This window comes from Pelodiscus sinensis, chromosome 1, assembly GCF_049634645.1.
Source record: "Pelodiscus sinensis isolate JC-2024 chromosome 1, ASM4963464v1, whole genome shotgun sequence".
NCBI lineage: Eukaryota > Metazoa > Chordata > Testudines > Trionychidae > Pelodiscus > Pelodiscus sinensis.
This window is the reverse complement of record NC_134711.1, coordinates 188,722,249-188,739,697: the sequence shown is the minus strand read 5'-3', so window position 1 is coordinate 188,739,697 and position 17,449 is coordinate 188,722,249. Positions and strand designations below refer to the sequence as shown.

The following is a 17,449-nucleotide window of genomic DNA, read 5'->3' as shown; positions in this document are numbered from 1 at the left end:
ATAGCATTCATGATTTTATAGGTATCAGAAAGCTCCTGACTCGCCACGTGGAACGAGGTGTACCGGTAGTTCGAATTAGAGATCCTAATTCGAACTACCTATTCCGTGCAGCGTGTAGTCGCGTGTATCCGCGGGCATGGAGTTCAGACTAAGGGACATTTAAAAATGGTGGCGCCCGGGAAGATGCAAATGAAGTCCGGGATATTTAAATCCCGGGCTTCATTTGCAACTTCGAATGCCTACATTAGCCTCCCTAGTTCGAACTAGGGGGCTAGTGTAGACATACCCTTAAGGAATGGCAGCTTCCCATACTTATTTCAACAACTGAGGTGTCACTGTTGGATTGGTGGGACTCTAATCCTCCTTCCACACACACAGTCCTCCAGGACAAAGGGTGGGAAGGGGTTACAGGGCTTTCCAGAGGAGTTGGTCAGGGAATTAACACAGGATTGAGATGAATGGGGTAATTGACCCCTTTCTGAGCTGTTGTCCTTTCCTTTCAGACTAAGGCATACATTTTAGCATCCTTCATTTGTCACATTTTCAAGCTTTTCTTTACAACAAAGTGGGCCATAAACTCTTTTTTTTTTAAATAAAAGTTGAGACTTTTGTATAATCACATGGTTTCAGGATTCTAGGCTTGGGCTGATAGGCCAGCTCTGCCTTCATCCATCCATCCATGGCCCAATTAAATTACTGCAGTCTGTTCATCGCATTACTCCAGCCTGCTAGCAGAAGGGACAAGGGGTAGGAGAAAGCATGTAACCAGGTGTCTCATCATGCTGGAGCTTATTTATGTCTACTCCATACCTTGCCTATTTTTGATGCTGCATCCTTGAAAGTTAGGGTGATCTACACAATAAGTTAAGCAAATTGTGCAGCTTATTTTGAATCAATTTCAAAATATGGCGCTGTCTACACAGCACTTATTTCAAAATAAATCACTATTCCGAAATGTCCCTTACTCCTTGTGGAGTGAGGTTGACAGGGAGTCAGAATAGCAAGCCCATTATATTTCAAAATAATGTGCGCACTCAATTGACGTTGAATAGCTATGGTATCCCGAAATAGCACAGCAGTGTAAACATAGCCTCAGGGAGAAAGGTGCAAAGGAAGGATTATACTTAGTGCTTAGCTTTCCTCATACCTGTACATAGACTCAGCTCACACTTGCATTTAAGCACATTCTTTTATCCATTCTGTGCATGGATTTCCAGAATCACGGTCTTTATCTGCAGCTTGAAAAGGGTAGCTTCAAGAAATCATACCGGTTTTAGCAAAGCATATGACAAATGTGTGTAGTTTTAAATAGTTTCACTAGATGGCATCTCACACACAAAATAGAAATTCAGTATTAGCAAAAATTATTACCTATACAATTATCCCTCCAAATCAGTAGTAAAGTACAATATAAAACATATTCAGCCTGACTAGATTCTATAAATGGACCTTTGTGGGTCAATCATTACCTTTAGAATTAGCGAAAAGTACAACACAGAGGTACTGATTTTCATAAACACTTTCACTCAGTGTGCATTTTATATAGCACTTAGAATTGCCTGATTTTTTTAAAAAAATCTCTTTTTGAGGGAAAAAAGGAACTGAAATTTTATGCTTTCTCTTTGCTTTTTGATGTATGATTCTTATCCATTCTGTATATATTATTTCTAAGTTAAAACCCCATTAAATACGTTGATTTTAAAATGCTTTAATATGATAATAGGAAACCAAAAGAGTTATAAATCAATCACTGTAACTGACTGGATGAATTTTTACTTCCAACATCAGAACAACCATTTTATTTCTAACATCTAGCAGCAGGATTTAAGTCAGCTTTTGTGTGAGTGTGTCAGCTGCTAACAACACTAGAGAGAAATTAAACAGTTTTGTTCTTGTGTGTGTCTCAAGCTTTTCCTATTTCCCCCATCGCCCCAGAAATTTGGATCATAAAATATTCTAAAATCTGTGTATTATCTACACTGTGTCAATCTGGAATAAAATATAATTAGAAATCTTAGCGTTTCTGGCTTTCCATCTCCTTCCTTATCTTAGTATACCACTATTTAATCTGCCAAGAATTTAGGGGATTTTTTCAGACTAGATTGTCTTATTTGAGTAATTTATTTTTTTTTAAAAATCTGACATTGAAGGAAATCTTTTTAAACATCTTAATCAATTTTGTAAAATACTCAAATCAAAATTATTATCTCCTATAAGGAAAGTTTAATAATTCCATATAAACTGGATCTTTTTACTCCAGAACTGTTGACATAACAACCTGAGATAGAGATTGTTTTTCTCTATGTTTGTTCAGGGCTAAGCACAGTGGAGCTCCTATCTTGGCTGAGGTCCTTATGTACAATTCTAACCACAACCATAGGTAACTATTACAGGCCAGATTATCCGCTGCCCTGAGATTCTGCTGAGTTCATCTCAATTGCGGGATCATCATGGAGCCAGTTGCAACTTCCTGATTCTAAGATCAGCCCCAGAGCAGATTAGTATAGCCTAATGGCTGCTCTTAAATGTATCAGCTGGCAATAGTCCCCAAAGGTCCATCTGACAGCAAAAAAAGAACCAGAAAGCCGTGCATTCCAGCTATGCTTCCTTCTTGCCCTCCAATGGCAATGGCAGCAGGAAGGGTGGCATAGAAGTATGTTTTGCCAGCGGTACATCTAGTAGAGAGTTTCCCATATCTGGATGCTTTTATGAACCATAGACATTCTTGCGGCTTGTCCGTCACTGAATGATTCCCCATTTCATATTTTATGGTTGTTTAATTCTTTCTGCTGATATATTTGGTATATACAGAATACAGGACTAACTGAAATATTGGTTTATGGCTATCCCCGAATTGCAGTGTTTAGGGGGGGTGATGGCTACTGTCATTAATTCAAATTCAGAGGGGTAGCCATGTTTGTCTGGATCTGCAAAAGCGACAGTGAGCTCTGTGGCACCTTATACACCAAGGCTGTGTCTACACTGGCACCGTTTTCCGTAAAAGGGATGCTAATGAGACACTTCGGAATTGCAAATTCCGCGGGGGATTTAAATATCCCCCGCGGAATTTGCATGAACATGGCTGCCGCTTTTTTCCGTCTCGGGGTTTTGCCGGAGAAAGGCGCCAGTCTAGACGGGATCTTGCGGAAAATAAGCCCTTTTCCGCAAGATCCCTTATTCCTACTTGAAAGTAGAAATAAGGGATCTTCTGGAAAAGGGCTTATTTTCCGCAAGATCCCGTCTAGACTGGTGCTTTTCTCCGGCAAAACCCCAAGCCGGAAAAAAGCGGCAGCCATGTTCATGCAAATGCCGCGGGGAATATTTAAATCCCCCGCGAAATTTGCAATTCTGAAGTGTCTCATTAGCATCCCTTTTACGGAAAAGGGTGCCAGTGTAGACACAGCCTAACAGATGTATTGGAGCATAAGCTTTCGTGGGCAAAGACCCACTTTGTCAGATGCATGTCACATCTGACATGCATCGTCTTTGCCCATGAAAGCTTATGCTCCAATACATCTGTTAATCTATAAGGTGCCACAGGACTCCTGGTTGCTTTTGCATTAATTCAAATGTTTGTCTTTTAAGACACAGCATGGTGGTTTCAATCTGTGAACAAGAGCACCAACTGAAAATGTCCATAAAGTGTACGGTGTATTCAAAGCAAATTTTACAGAGGCTATGTTTAGAGAAGGCCTTTAGGCTTAGACATCCTGGGAGCAGTACTGCAAAGGTAGCAGTGATGATTCCATAATGAACGGTGCAGTGGATTAGCGCTGCATCCACTGATGCCTAAACATTTAGAAGTTTTTAAATGAGCATCAGTTGATAGCTAAATGTTTGTTCATTTTTAAGTGCAGACAAACAAAGAATAGTATTGTTCTGCAACCAACAAAATTGTTTAGCACATAAACAACCTGTGCATCTTTTAAGGGTACATCTAGACTGCAAGGCTATTTCAAGATACTGGAGGTATCCCGAAATAGCTACCCCACGTCCAAGGAATGCATCTGATATTTCAAAATAATTTTCTAAATAACAGATGTGCTATTTCGGCATCCCTGTAAACCTCGTTCCATGAAGAATAAGGGATGTCTCAAAATAGTGCTTTATTTTGAAATTTGGCACCATGTAGAGGCGCCAAATTTCGAAATAGCCTATTTTCAAAATAAAATCGAAATAAGATACTCATCTACTAAAGACTAATATATCTAGAGTGATGGCAAATTGTGTATTTTATTTCGATTTTACAGTACAGTGTAGATGTACCCTAAGAGATGCTACAGAAAGAGAGAAAGAAGTGCATAGTGCCTCAAAAACTGGACACAGTATATTGTTTCCTGCTATGCTTTCGTATTTTTAACCTAGACTTTTCTGTCTGGTGAGCTTTTTATGATGCTGCCTGCAGTGACCCTCGCTATATACAACACCACGTCTAGCTCCCAGCTAAATCCCATAGGATGCTGCAGAGGTTAAAGGAGAAATATGCAATACAGTGAAAAAGAAATGACAGATGACAACACATAAGAGATGTCAAGATGATTTAAAACAGATCAGTGCTGCTGTTTTATTTGGACTGATTTAATGTTACATTGAGGCAGTGTAGTTACTACATGTAACCAAATTCTGTCCTTTCTAATACTATGTGTCAAGCAAGTTTAGTGAATAATTTATGCTAAATGCGAATAACCCCAGATTTCCTTAAATATTGATTTAATCTGGATAAATTTCCTCTTTTTACAAGCACATCATGACGCCACCAGTGTTAAATCTCATTGAATTTGGATCTGCATCATTAACTGGAGAACATGCTTCAGAGGCTTAGCACTCAATACTGAAAAGTGCCAAGTATATTGGCCCACATCTCACTTAAACTCACACTTATCTGCATAGCTCATTGGATAAGTTTGCAGGAGTGAGCCCTTAAGAATTTAAAATATAAAACATTTTTACCTTTCTAAATGATCCTTTGCATCTTTAAGCATCCTCCCTGTCCCCCTTCTTGTTCCTGTCAAACAACTTCCTTTCAAGCCTATTTGTCACAGTTACCAACCTTCTGAGGAACACTGAATGACAGCAGGTCTCATCCTTTTCCCAGTCACAAAATAAAATTGGGGGACTCCTATCACTCCTATTTAATTATAAAAAAGGGAGGATTGTAACAAGCCCTTTGGACCTGTTCATGCACCCCAGGTTGAGACCACTTTCTGTGAGCACTTTGATCAAAGAGAAGGAGTACTGAAGAGAAATTCTATATGCCATTTTCTCATAAGAGTGAGTTAGTTAAATATTGGAAATAACAAAATGAATGGGAAATTGTTTTTAGTTTTTTTCTCTCCCCCCATTTTATCAAACAGACTCCTGGGATTCCGTTCAGCGAACCAAAGATGTCTCCCCTCAGCTGAACCAGGCCACTATCATTGACCTCCACCCTTCCTCCACCTACAACATCCGCATGTACGCCAAAAACCGCATTGGCAAGAGTGAAGCAAGCAATGAGCTCACTATCACTACAGATGAAGCAGGTATGTTCTGATGTTAGCTAACTCTCACCTGAGCACAAGTTTTCTTCCTTGCTAGTAATCTCTGTTTGTAATGCCAGCTACATTACTGCAGCTATCTTACAGCGGATCCCAAAATATTCCAAGAAAGCATGACTTAGAAACCTCATTAAGCAGGCTTGTCATTAAAGCTGTTAATTGGCATCTAGTGGTCAAAAAAATATTGTGCCTCAAATTTTCAGCCTTAGGGGCTAGAAACTGTGCATTTAAAGTCCTGTGGAAGCACGTCCGTAAATAAGAGCTACATTTTAGTGATGACTCAGCATTTATAAAAATCGGATCTGTTTATTTTTAGATGCCTAAATATCATTTTGTATGCCTAATTTAAAATTCTCAAGATTAAAAATGTGTATCTACATGAATAATGTCATTATTGAGCTATTCTCTGCCCATCTTGGCTGAAGGAAGAAACTAAATCATTGCAGTTAGTTTGAACTAGTTAATATTGTTTCCTTGAATTTAATTTTCATGCAGTCCTGCACTGCAGATAGCATTGGCCATTGCAGCACTTCCTCTTCAGCCAGGAGAGCAAGTGACTGACTGTTCAGTCAGAACATGGCCACTGTCTCAATCTCTCTCTCTCTCTCTCTCTCTTTTTTGGCAAGAGGATTCTGACAACACTTTCCCCTTAATGCCTTGGTTAGCCTTTTTTGAGCCAGCAATTGCTGTGTGTAGTGACTTTTTTGCATTCAAGTCTCCATGTGTCTCAGTTGCTGCAATGGAAAAAAAAAGTTATCCTTTATTGCTTTTCTTTGCTCTGCCACCTCTCTCTTTCTGAAGCCAATGTCAGATCTTTCTGTTCCTGGAATTATATTTAATATAATGTTCAATGTCTGCAAATGCCTCCCTTCCCAGTTACTGCAGTTAAAAGAACAGAGATCACAGCTGGGATTTACAGAGGAGCCTAAGAAAGTTCAACATACTGAAAGAATCTGCCATTTCTTGTTTGAAAAGCATACCTGTGCCGTGTATATTTTATTCTATGCTAACATGCTAATGCCTCCCTGCTGTTTTTTTTAAATAAGATATGTGCTAGTAGTTGTTTTGGGGAAGCCCTATGGCCTTGTGTTTTACAGGAGGTCAGACTAGATGGTCCCCATGGTCCTTTTTGGCCTTGGAAACTATGAAACTATTTACAGTTAAGAGGTAAAATAATAATGTAAGTAGTGGGGAGCTGGATTGTGGCAGATAAAGCACAACCACACTCTAAAGCTTACATGATGATCTAGGGCAGGCTCTAGACACTCTGTGGCACTTCAATTAGCCCATGTATGAGAATTTGTCTTGGAGTGTTACTAATATTAATAGAAAACTAAACCACTGCAGTAAAAATGTGCCCCTTGCTGTGTGATCAGTCTAACTTCTGAAGGATTTGTGACAAAGAATAAGAGTAGAAGAGCTTACTGTGGAAACGGAAGCAAACAGGAGACAACCTGAGCTGCATTCATTTCCCACCACCATCCCGATGCCCTTTTCCAGCATATCTTTCTGCCCTCAAGTAATGGTTGTGTTAGAAAAAGAAGATAGAATGAAGAGAATTCTGCGTTATGGGTTTTAATTTGATATGATTCTTCAGTGGCAGGCAGCAGGTTTCTTTACAATATATCAAGAAAAGGATGAGTAGACTGATTTTTTTTCCCTGTTTTCGAGGTGAAAGTGAAATCTTTAGGGAAACAGGTTACCCTTCCTCAGAGCCCACAGTACCTCCACTTCCTTCTCTCTGAAATCCCCTAAAGAAATTGTGTTTCTTATATATTCCCACAAGTTATTAGTATTTTCTGTTAATGAACATGGAATGTGTCTCACTTTCTGACTTTCTTTTGTCTGGTAATTAACATGTCAGCATCAGCAATTGACCTTCCATTAAAGACTAGCTTCCCTTTTAGCAGGCTGAAACCTGGATGTCACATTTTATTTAATGCCTCCTGACCTAGTTTCAGGATGAGTGGGTCTTTCACTGCTCTCATTAGGGAGCTGTCCAGTTAGAGTGAAAGGTCAGTTCTGTGGAACCGCAGTCAAAAGTCACTGATTCATTCAGGGAACAATCAGAAGAGGGAAGGTCAGGTGCATAATAACTGTTGTCTTGGTTTTGGTTTGATCAGTCATGCGATGTACAGAAGTGCAGTCACTTGTCGTTGTTCACTGTCATTTGCTGCTCTTATTTCAGATGGGTTAAATTAGCTCAGGGTGCTAAGCAGGAAGTAGAAGCCTAAGGGGAGAGATCAAAATGAAGGCTTGAGAAAAACAACAACATTAAAAATTTAAAAATCCAAATCCCTTCCTGGCAAAGGTGCAGATCACATCTCCTCCACTAGTGTGACTCCAGGCTACTGGTATTATTTATTACAAAGTAAACTGAAAAGGTTGCCTTCAGCAGGAGGAGAGTCAAGCAATATCCTCTGTCCTTTCACTAATCTGGAGCTGATTTCAAGGTTATTGGAGCTCACCTCCCCATAACTTTAAAAGCTACTCCTTTGAAAAATAGACTGGGAGAGCTCATTACTGTCAGGGTTTGGCAGGCAAGCAGAGGGGTTATTTTTCTTTGTTTCTCTGTATTGTTAGAATTAGCAATGCAAGATGAGGTAATAGGATTCTCTTTCTGACTTTACCTTAAGATGCTCATTTATCTTCTTTGTGCCTCAATCTCTTCATCTATACAGTGGGGATAACAACATTTACCTGTTTCAAGGGGATGTTCTGAGCCTTAAATAAATCATATCTGTAAATCATTTTAAGATGCTCAATGGAAGGGCCTAGAGAAATGTTTGTTTGTTTATTTATTACCTATGGCAAGCAAAGCTGCAGAAAAGTTGGCTCCCATATGCAAATCGTTATCAATGGCTCAATAGATGTAGTCCATCTGTATAAGGGCATGATTACACTGATGTTGAGAATGACCCAGGTAGACAGGCTTGCGCTAGTGAGGCTCAAGTGAGCATGCTAAAAATAGCAGCGTGGACACGGTGGTTCTGGCAGGGACTGGGGCTAGCTAGTCAAGTGCGGAACCAGAGGTGTTAGGTGGGGGCTTGAGAGCCTGAACAGCCACCTGCGCAGCAGTGTCCATTTTAATCATGCTAGCTTGAGTCGTACTGGCATGAGTCTGTCTCTCAGGGCTGGGAGGCTCACTCACAGCTGCAGTGCAAACATATCCCAAGGATGTGCCTGCACTTCAATTAAAAACCCACAAGTGGCTTGTGCCAGCTCACTGGGGCCCAGGCTATTGGGCAGCTGAATTGTGGCGCAGACATTCCAGACTTGGGCTGCAGCCCAATCCCTGGGACCCTCACAAGGTCCTAGAGAGCAGGCTTCAACCTAAATCCAGATATCTACAGTGCAGTGAAGTAGCCCCACCACCTGAGCCCTGTGAGCTCAAGCCAGCTGGCCCAACCATGGATTTCTAGTGGCACTGCAGATATACTGAGAAATTAACATAACTTTGCATATTTTGGATGGTGTTTTTATGAAAAATCACCTATGGGTCCCAAATTATGTCCTGGAAACAATACTGGACATTCAGTTCATTGCCTTCAGGGTGGTAGTTAGATACCTGGCAACTCTTAATAATCTTGTGAGTTGCGGTGAATGTGTACAGAGAAATTGGCAAGCACCGATTTCACACCACTACCCCCTCTGTCACAAGCCTCTTACCATACATTTTATCACAGCACTCTCCCCTCTCTATGCCCTCCATCACCATCCTCTTCCCTAGCCCAATGCCCTCACACGCATATACCACTATGCCCTCTGTCACAGCTTGCTCCCTTCCACCACATCTTCTATCATGGCTTCTCCTTTCGCCATCACAAACTCAGCCACAGTGTGCCTCCACCATTCACTTGCCTCTCCAATCTCTGCCAGGGCATATCCACACTAGGAAATTATTTCAAAATAACTACATTTGAAAGAATAACTCCCAAAATAACAAAATTGAAATAGCATGTCCCCACTACAGGGAAGCCTCAAAATTAGTCTGAGGCAGGCTCCCTTAATGTGGACATGCTACCTCAACTTAAAGTCCCAGGAAGCACTGGGGAGTAATTACTTTGAATGACTCTGGAGAGTAGTTATTTCATAATAGCAGCCTCAGAGCGCCACACTAATGCTGTTTCGAAATAACTATTTCAAAATAAGCATTATAAGCCAAGGAAAGTAGGAGCACAGATTTTGAAACAACCAGGCCATTATTTTGAAATAACGGGCTTGGTAGTATGGACTTGTTATTTCAAAATAAGGGGGGTTATTTTTAAATAACTCCCTATAGTGTAGACAAGGACCCATCATCCCCCTCAAGTCCAACTTCATTACACCATCTTCTATACCCATAGTCCATAAGATCATGATTCTTCGAGTCATAGAACCATAGAGTGAAACTCTGAGAATTGACCACAAGGGTCATTTAGTCTAATCCCCCGCCAGATGCAAGACCTTTCTCCTTCTACTTGCCTTTACACCTATCTCACCCCACCTCCAGCTCCCCATGAATCCAGTACTCAAACATTCACTCTGTCACTGAATCACTGCATTCTTTGCCACAACCCATTCCAATGCAGTTGTCTCCTTCAAAGTCCCTGAAACTAGGTCCTGAGTCTGCTCTCACTTACATTGATATAAATCAGAAATACTAATGTGAAACCAATGTGAGATCAGAGCTGGGCTCAAGGATGTGTTATCCCAAGCATAGCAAAGCAAACAAGGCAAAATAGCTAATGTTTGCAGCAGTGTGTCTCTCTGATTGCATTCCTACCTGCACAAGCTTCCTGTGCTGAGTCTCAGTTCTTCAGACCAGAAGACCAAATATCTAGCTAATATAAATATATTGCAGTAATAACCTCCATGGCAGAGACAGAGAATATGCTTCTGCATGTGGAGGAAAGAAAGAAATTGCTGCCATAAAAGGAATTTATGGGTGCCATATTGTGACACCAATGAAAAAACAAGATTTATCAGCTCATTGTATGGATCAAATGGGTTGCACATATCTACTATAGAATAATATATCTAGAGTGATGGCATTACTATCTGTAAACAGCGTCTAAAACTGATTTAAAGATCAAGCAGAAACTCCATTCTTGCTGTTGCACTCTCTCTGTTTTCATGACTATATAGGACAATTAGGGTATGTCTGCACTGCAACTAAAACCTCACGTCAGGTCGATGCCAGCTGACTCAGGCTTATGGGACTCAGGCTGCGAGGGCGTGTCATTGTTGTGTTGGGCTCAGAATGTAGTCTGGGTTCTAGGACTGTGCATGGTGAGAGGTTCCTAGAGCTGAACCTCTAGCCCAATGGTCTCCAACCTTTTTACACCCAAGATCACTTTTTAAATGTCAGGACAAGCCAAGATTTACCCCATCCCTTCCCCAAGACCCCACCCTTTCCTTGAGGCCCTGCCCTTTCTGTTCCCCTTCTCTCTATCACTTGCTATCCCCGGCCCTTATACACTCTCAGGGTACAGCTACACTGCTGCTTTTATTTGATTCCATCTAGACTGGGCCAAGTGTCGGAAAACCCCCTTCTTTTGGAAGCCCCCTCATTCCTTGTGGAATGAGGAATAGAGGGGCTACCAAAAGAGCGTGCTTGCTAGAAAAACTCCTGGGGCTACGTCTACACTGGCCCCTTTTCCGGAAGGGGCATGTAAATTTCACCAGTCGTCGTAGGGAAATCCGCGGGGGATTTAAATATCCCCCGCGGCATTTAAATAAAAATGTCCGCCGCTTTTTTCCGGCTTTTAAAAAAGCCGGAAAAGAGCGTCTACACTGGCCCCGATCCTCCGGAAAAAGTGCCCTTTTCCGGAGGGTCTTATTCCTACTTCAAAGTAGGAATAAGAGCCTCCGGAAAAGGGCGCTTTTTCCGGAGGATCGGGGCCAGTGTAGACGCTCTTTTCCGGCTTTTTTAAAAGCCGGAAAAAAGCGGCGGACATTTTTATTTAAATGCCGCGGGGGATATTTAAATCCCCCGCGGATTTCCCTACGACGACTGGTGAAATTTACATGCCCCTTCCGGAAAAGGGGCCAGTGTAGACGAGCCCCTGTAGTGTAGCTTCACTGTGTTGAGACAGGAGGTGCAGGCTCAGGGATGGGAATGAGGGATTTAGGTGTGGGAAAGGGTGAGAGGTGCAAGCTCTAGAAGGGAATTTGGATGCAGCAGGATGTGGTGAAAGGGATGCTGGCTCAGGGAGGGGGCTCCAGGCTGGGGAGGGTTGGGCTCAGGTGGAAGGTTGGGGTGCTGAGCAAGCCATAGGCTTGTGAACGTGAGGGTGCAGGAGTTTGGGTTGGGCTTTGTGAGAGGCTCAGGGCAGGGAGGTTGGGAGTATGATGGGCTCAGGACACAGATTTGCAGTGTGTGGATGGTGCAAGTGCGTTGTGGCAGAAGACTGAGGATGTGGGGGTGCAGGAGTTTGGGGATGTGAGAGGCTCGGGACAGGGGGTTCCAGTATATGATAGGCTAGATTTGGGGTCAGGGTGGGGGTACAGGAAAGTTATGATGCTGTGGTGAGATGAGGGCTTGGCCCCAATTGGGGGCTTGTTGTCCAGGCTTCATTTTTAAATAAAATATTATGTCAAACACAAAAGATTTTAGCATTGTCTTTATTTATGAGAGGGGCAGGAAACCTGTTTTGAGTCAGGGGTCACTGACCCACAGAAAAGTCAGTCAGGGCCACACAAATGAGATACAAAAACACAACCCCTCCAAACCCCTCAAGCCTCACTAATGTGGCCCCAGCTGTGCTGGTGTGTGCAGGGTACAGGGTGCTGGGGCAGGGTGCCAATGGATGATGAGGCAGGGGACAGGGTTCCAGTGGATTCCAGGGCAGAGGCCTGGGGCCGGGGGACAGGGTTCTGGGACAGGATGCCAATGGGTGCTGGGCAAGGTTGCCAGTGGGTGCCGGGGGAGGGTACTTGGGGGTCTGGGCAGGGAGAGGGGATAGGGACTGGTATCTGGGGATCCTGCAGCTGTGCGCCAAGGCCCAGGAAATGCGCAGGCTGCTCCCCTGTCCTCCAAACAGTGGTGCAGTACCTGAAACACTGGTCTGTCACGTTCCTGATGTCTTTCTGCGTGGGGTAGGAATGGGGGAGGGGGAGTCCCAGATTGTGCCAGCTGGAGCTGGCGTGCTGGGGACTTTATTCCCCTGCTGCCTTCCTGCGCGGGCGGGAGAGGGAGTCCTGGACCGCATTAGCCCCTACCACTTGGGCAGCATGCGCCTTGCTCCTTCACTCCCCAGGACTGCGCACGCCGCCCAAGCAGCTGGAGCCGATGCGGTCCCAGACTCCCACCCCCTTCCCCGCGTGCAGGAAGGCAGCAGGGGAACTAATTCCTCTGGGCATGATGCTCCAGCATTTTAGGTACTGCACCAGCAGTTGAGAAGGAAGAGAAAGATCAGCCTGCACACTTCCGGGACCTGGCATGCAGCTGCACAACTCCCGAACATCTCGCCAGAAGCCTGTGCTACCTCCATTGTCACTGGAGGTAGCATCAGTGCAGCATTCATCTTGAGGGTGGGGGGCAGTGAGGAGGGGCCTTGGAAAGCCTCGCAATCGACTGGTCGGTCCCCCAGGATCAACCAGTTGATCGCGATCGATGGGTTGGTGACCACAGTTCTAGCCCAAGCCCGAATGTCTACATCGCAGTTAAACAGTACCTAAGCCCAAGTTGGAATTAGCTGGCATGGACCAATGGATGAGTGTCTAATTGCAGTGTCAAACATGCCTTAAAGTAAGGATCTACATGAGCTGTATGAAATGGTTCCTCCTCACTATGTGTGCAATTCACCCATGAACACAGGATCCACAAAAGGGGACTTGTACATGACTTCAGTGGAGCATAAGCCTTGCACTGGATCTCTGTACAGTGGTAATATTTCACCCCATGTAAGCCAAATTGACTTCTTGCCCCCTTTTCCCCTTTCCCAGGGCTGCTTTCATTGCAACTTCCATTTTCTCATGCTTTCCCTCTCACAACTTAGTCTAACCCCCTTTATTACTTTGCTCCCTTTGTCATATTATTATATTTGTGATTTCATACTTTTTATTCACACCACCTCATATATGTAGGAATCCTCTGCCACAGCTCTGAGATACTTACCTCTGGGTATATCTACACTAAGCGGAGCGCTTAGTTCGAACTAGGTAAACCTCATTCCATGAGGACTAAGCCTAGTTCGAACTTACTAGTTCGAATTAAGGGGTGTGTAGCCCCTTCGTTCGAACTAGTGGGAGGCTGGCCCTCCCCAGCTTTCCCTGGTGGCCACTCTGGGCAACACCAGGGAAACTCATATGCCCTCCTCCCGGCCCAGGACCCCTTAAAGGGGCACGGGCTGGCTACGGTGCCCGTGCCAGGTGCAAGCCTGCCAGCACCCAGCCAGCAGACTCTCCACCTGGCACAGCTCGAGCCAGCCACCCGATGCCCCCCAGCCCTCCCCCTCTTCCCGGGACCAGGCTGGTGGCTCCCGGGAGCCTGCCCTGGTCCACAAGAGGCGGGCACCCGCCTGGTCCAGTGCAGACATCGTGGACCTCGTCCACGACCTCTGCACTAGGCACAGGAAAGTGGCCGTCTAGGGCAGGAGAGCTGCCAGCCTGGCCACCCAGGAGTAGGTTTGCATGAAAATCAAGGGGGTCCACTGAGACCCCCGACCCTGAGCTTACAATGGCCGTACTGGGTCAGACAAAGGTCCAGCTAGCCCAGTAGCCTGTCTACCGACAGTGGCCAACACTAGAGACCCTGGAGGGGATGGATCAAAGACAGTGACCAAGCCATTTGTCTCGTGCCATCCCTCTCCAGCCTTCCACAAACTTTGGCCAGGGACACCATTCCTACCCCCTGGCTAATAGCACTCCATGGACCCAACCTCCATGACTTCCTCTAAGTTCCCTTTAAACTCTGTTCTAGTTGTAGCCTTCACAGCCTCCTGCAGCAAGGAGTTCCACAGGTTGACTATTTGCTTTGTGAAGAACAACTTTCTGTTATTAGTTTGAAACCTGCTACCCATTCCTTTCCTTTGGTGTCCTCTAGTCCTTTTATTATGGGAACTAATGAAGAACTTTTCTGTATGCACCCTCTCCACATCACTCATACTTTTAGAGACCTCTATCATATCCCCCCTCAGTCTCCTCTTTTCTAAGCTGAAAAGTCCCAGTCTCTTTAGCCTCTCTTCATATGGGACCTGTTCCAAACCTCTGATCATTGTAGTTGCCCTCCCCTCTCCCATCATCTCTCTTCCCCTCTCCCACCTCCTTTTCCCAGTCTCCACGAGTTTTGTTCAATAAAGAGAGATTCTATTTTTGACCACACGTTTTCTTTATTTTGTACATCAGGAAGGGGGGCTAGGGAAGGGTAAGTGGAAGGAGGTGAGGGAGGAATGGGGTACGAGTCCCCAGTGGGGAGGACTGGGCTGGCTCTGCAGGCTTCTGGGGATGGAAGCTCTCCTGCAGCCCCCCAATTGCCCCCTCTCCCCAGATGGCAGCCTGCGGCAAGTGAAGCCAGGCTGATGGCTGAGTGCTGTGATGTGCCAAGTGTGGGTACTCCGGGCACTCCAAGCCAGGACTGCTTTGCAAGCGGGGCACCCCTGAGAACTGTCTGTCCGGGGTGGGGGTTGGGACCCATTAAGCACAGCCCTCAGCTAGCCTGAGACAGCAGCTCCACGCTCTACGTCCTCATCTGATGCCCTGCCAGCACTGCTTCCGGCCATCCTTCACTTCTGTTCAGGGTATCCTTAACCTCTGTGTGGACATGCTAGTTCGAATTAGCAAAACGCTAATTCGAACTAGTTTTTAAGTCTAGCTGTGCTAATTCGAATTAGCTTAGTTCGAATTAACTAATTCGAACTAAGTTAGTTCGAATTAGCGCTGTAGTGTAGACATACCCTCTCTTTCTTCCATTAAAATGGCTTGTTTGGGTTAGCTTTTTTTTTTTTTTTTTAAATCTCAACTGCAACACTAACTGCTTCCAATCATTATGTTGTGGCTCTAACAATTGCCTAGCTTAGATGTAAATTTCTCAGGAGCAGAACCTTGGCTTCCCACTTGTTTGTGATGCTCCACACATATCTTTGCTAGAATATAAACAATAAGAGAGACTCCTTCTGACCCACCCAGCAGAAACTGCTCATTCCATCAGACAGGCTATTCTTTTTCTGGTTTCCACACTGATATATTTAGACACAGAAGAATCATTTGTGCAGTTTGTACTTCATAAAATAATTATTTGGTACCGAACATGCTCAGTCTTTAGTTAACAAATGGAATTTAATCAGACATTACATATTGAAATGATCAAAGCTGGTTGAAGAGTTACTGTGTTCCCTAATTCTGAATAGTTGCTACTGCCTGTTCAGTGCTAGCACATTCACAACAGCTTAAAGCATATTCATTATATCAGTAAAGAAGACTTCAAAGGGAAAGAAAAGCATCTTGAGCATGTCACGAAACAAGGCTTTTGAAGGAAATTCACCCTGTGACTGTCTCCTGTTTTATTTGCAAACTTGCTGAATCTTGAAGTATACTGTATTTCATTGTTACAGATACCAGCTAGTGGAGACTCCTTAGCCTTTTGGTTTTGTTTGAGTAAAGAGATAACTTCACTGTATAGGCTGATAAATGGTTTCATACCAACCCAAAGCCTCTCTATTCTATGCCATAGTGTTGACGTTGACATTGTATTTTGTGTTTATATATTCTGCATTGTAAGTAGCTGCCTTATAATGTTTGTGTCTCTCTCTTACCAGCTCCTGATGGCCCACCTCAGGAAGTCCAACTTGAGCCTGTATCTTCACAAAGCATTCGGGTCACCTGGAAAGTAAGTAAACATCACAGGAAACATAGACTCTAAGAGTATTTCTGCATATTCAAGGACCTGTTGTTAGGGTAAATATAATAACTGTGGATCAGAATTATGTTATTTTGAATACAGTTTGCAGATCATTTTGCCAACAGATCTTACAAACTTCACCAAATTACAATATTGCCTCTGCTCTAAGGTTCTGGGGATGGTTCCCCTTCGTTACTACTATATGTGTGGCTCTTAGTAGTGCATGTGTCATCAGCAAAGCTTGGCATTTAGTATATAAATCTAAGAGCAAAATACAATGATTCCAACTGGGAAGGGAGATATACAATTATAAAATGCAACAAACTGCATCCTATTTAAAATTCCTGTGACCCATGAAGACAAGTGATTGTGCCCTGTCTTGTTCAATCAGGAAGAAATTATTTGCTATTCATCTTTTAGGGGTCAGATATACAGCACTAATGTTTGCATCACCTTCATATCATATAATTATGTTTTTTGATGAAACTATGGTTTCCACAGGTAGCAATAGTTTGCACCATATAGCAGGGACAATGAAGTTCCATAACATACCAGTAGACTAGGGGTGGCCAACCCATTTAACAAAGGGAGCCAAAACAGCAGCAGAAATAATGCAGAGCCACACCAGAATTGTCAAGCAAAGAAAAAAAAAAAGCCCCAGAACAGAATTGTCGAGCAAAAACAACAATAAATGTAATTTAAAAAAAAAGAGGCTGCCCCTTTAAGATGGCTGCCATCTTGGGTGCCCTTTTTAAAACCCCGCAGCTCTGATCCTGTAAGCACAGGGAAGTCGAGGGTCAGTGTGTGTGGGGGGGGGGGGAATAGCTGGCGGGGGACAGGGGTCGTTGGGGGGAGCATGCAGGCGCGGCTTTGCCAGCCACACTTTTGGAGGGCAAGAGTCACATGAGGCTCGCAAGCTGCGGGTTGGCCACAGCTGCAATAGAGAAAGCTTAAAAGGGTCTGGGCGTGAGAAAGATGGGGAAGCACCGCAACTGGCCTCCAGACAGTGTGTCCACGCTCTGCCGTTCCCCTGTGTTAGGCCCCATTGACTTTCTGTGGGCGCTATGAATTTCATTGTCTTTTAAAAATC

The 17,449-nt window shown here is 44.0% G+C and overlaps 1 protein-coding gene across 1 annotated transcript in view; it reads left to right on the top strand.

The window, feature by feature from the left end:
* The window catches only part of DSCAM (DS cell adhesion molecule), a 695,768-nt gene that overhangs the window by 540,745 nt on the left and 137,574 nt on the right, over window positions 1–17,449 (top strand). The window contains exons 15-16 of the mRNA XM_075912112.1: window positions 5,355–5,522; window positions 16,277–16,347. Coding sequence (XP_075768227.1) covers window positions 5,355–5,522; window positions 16,277–16,347 — 239 coding nt within the window. The remainder of the gene's footprint in view (window positions 1–5,354; window positions 5,523–16,276; window positions 16,348–17,449) is intronic.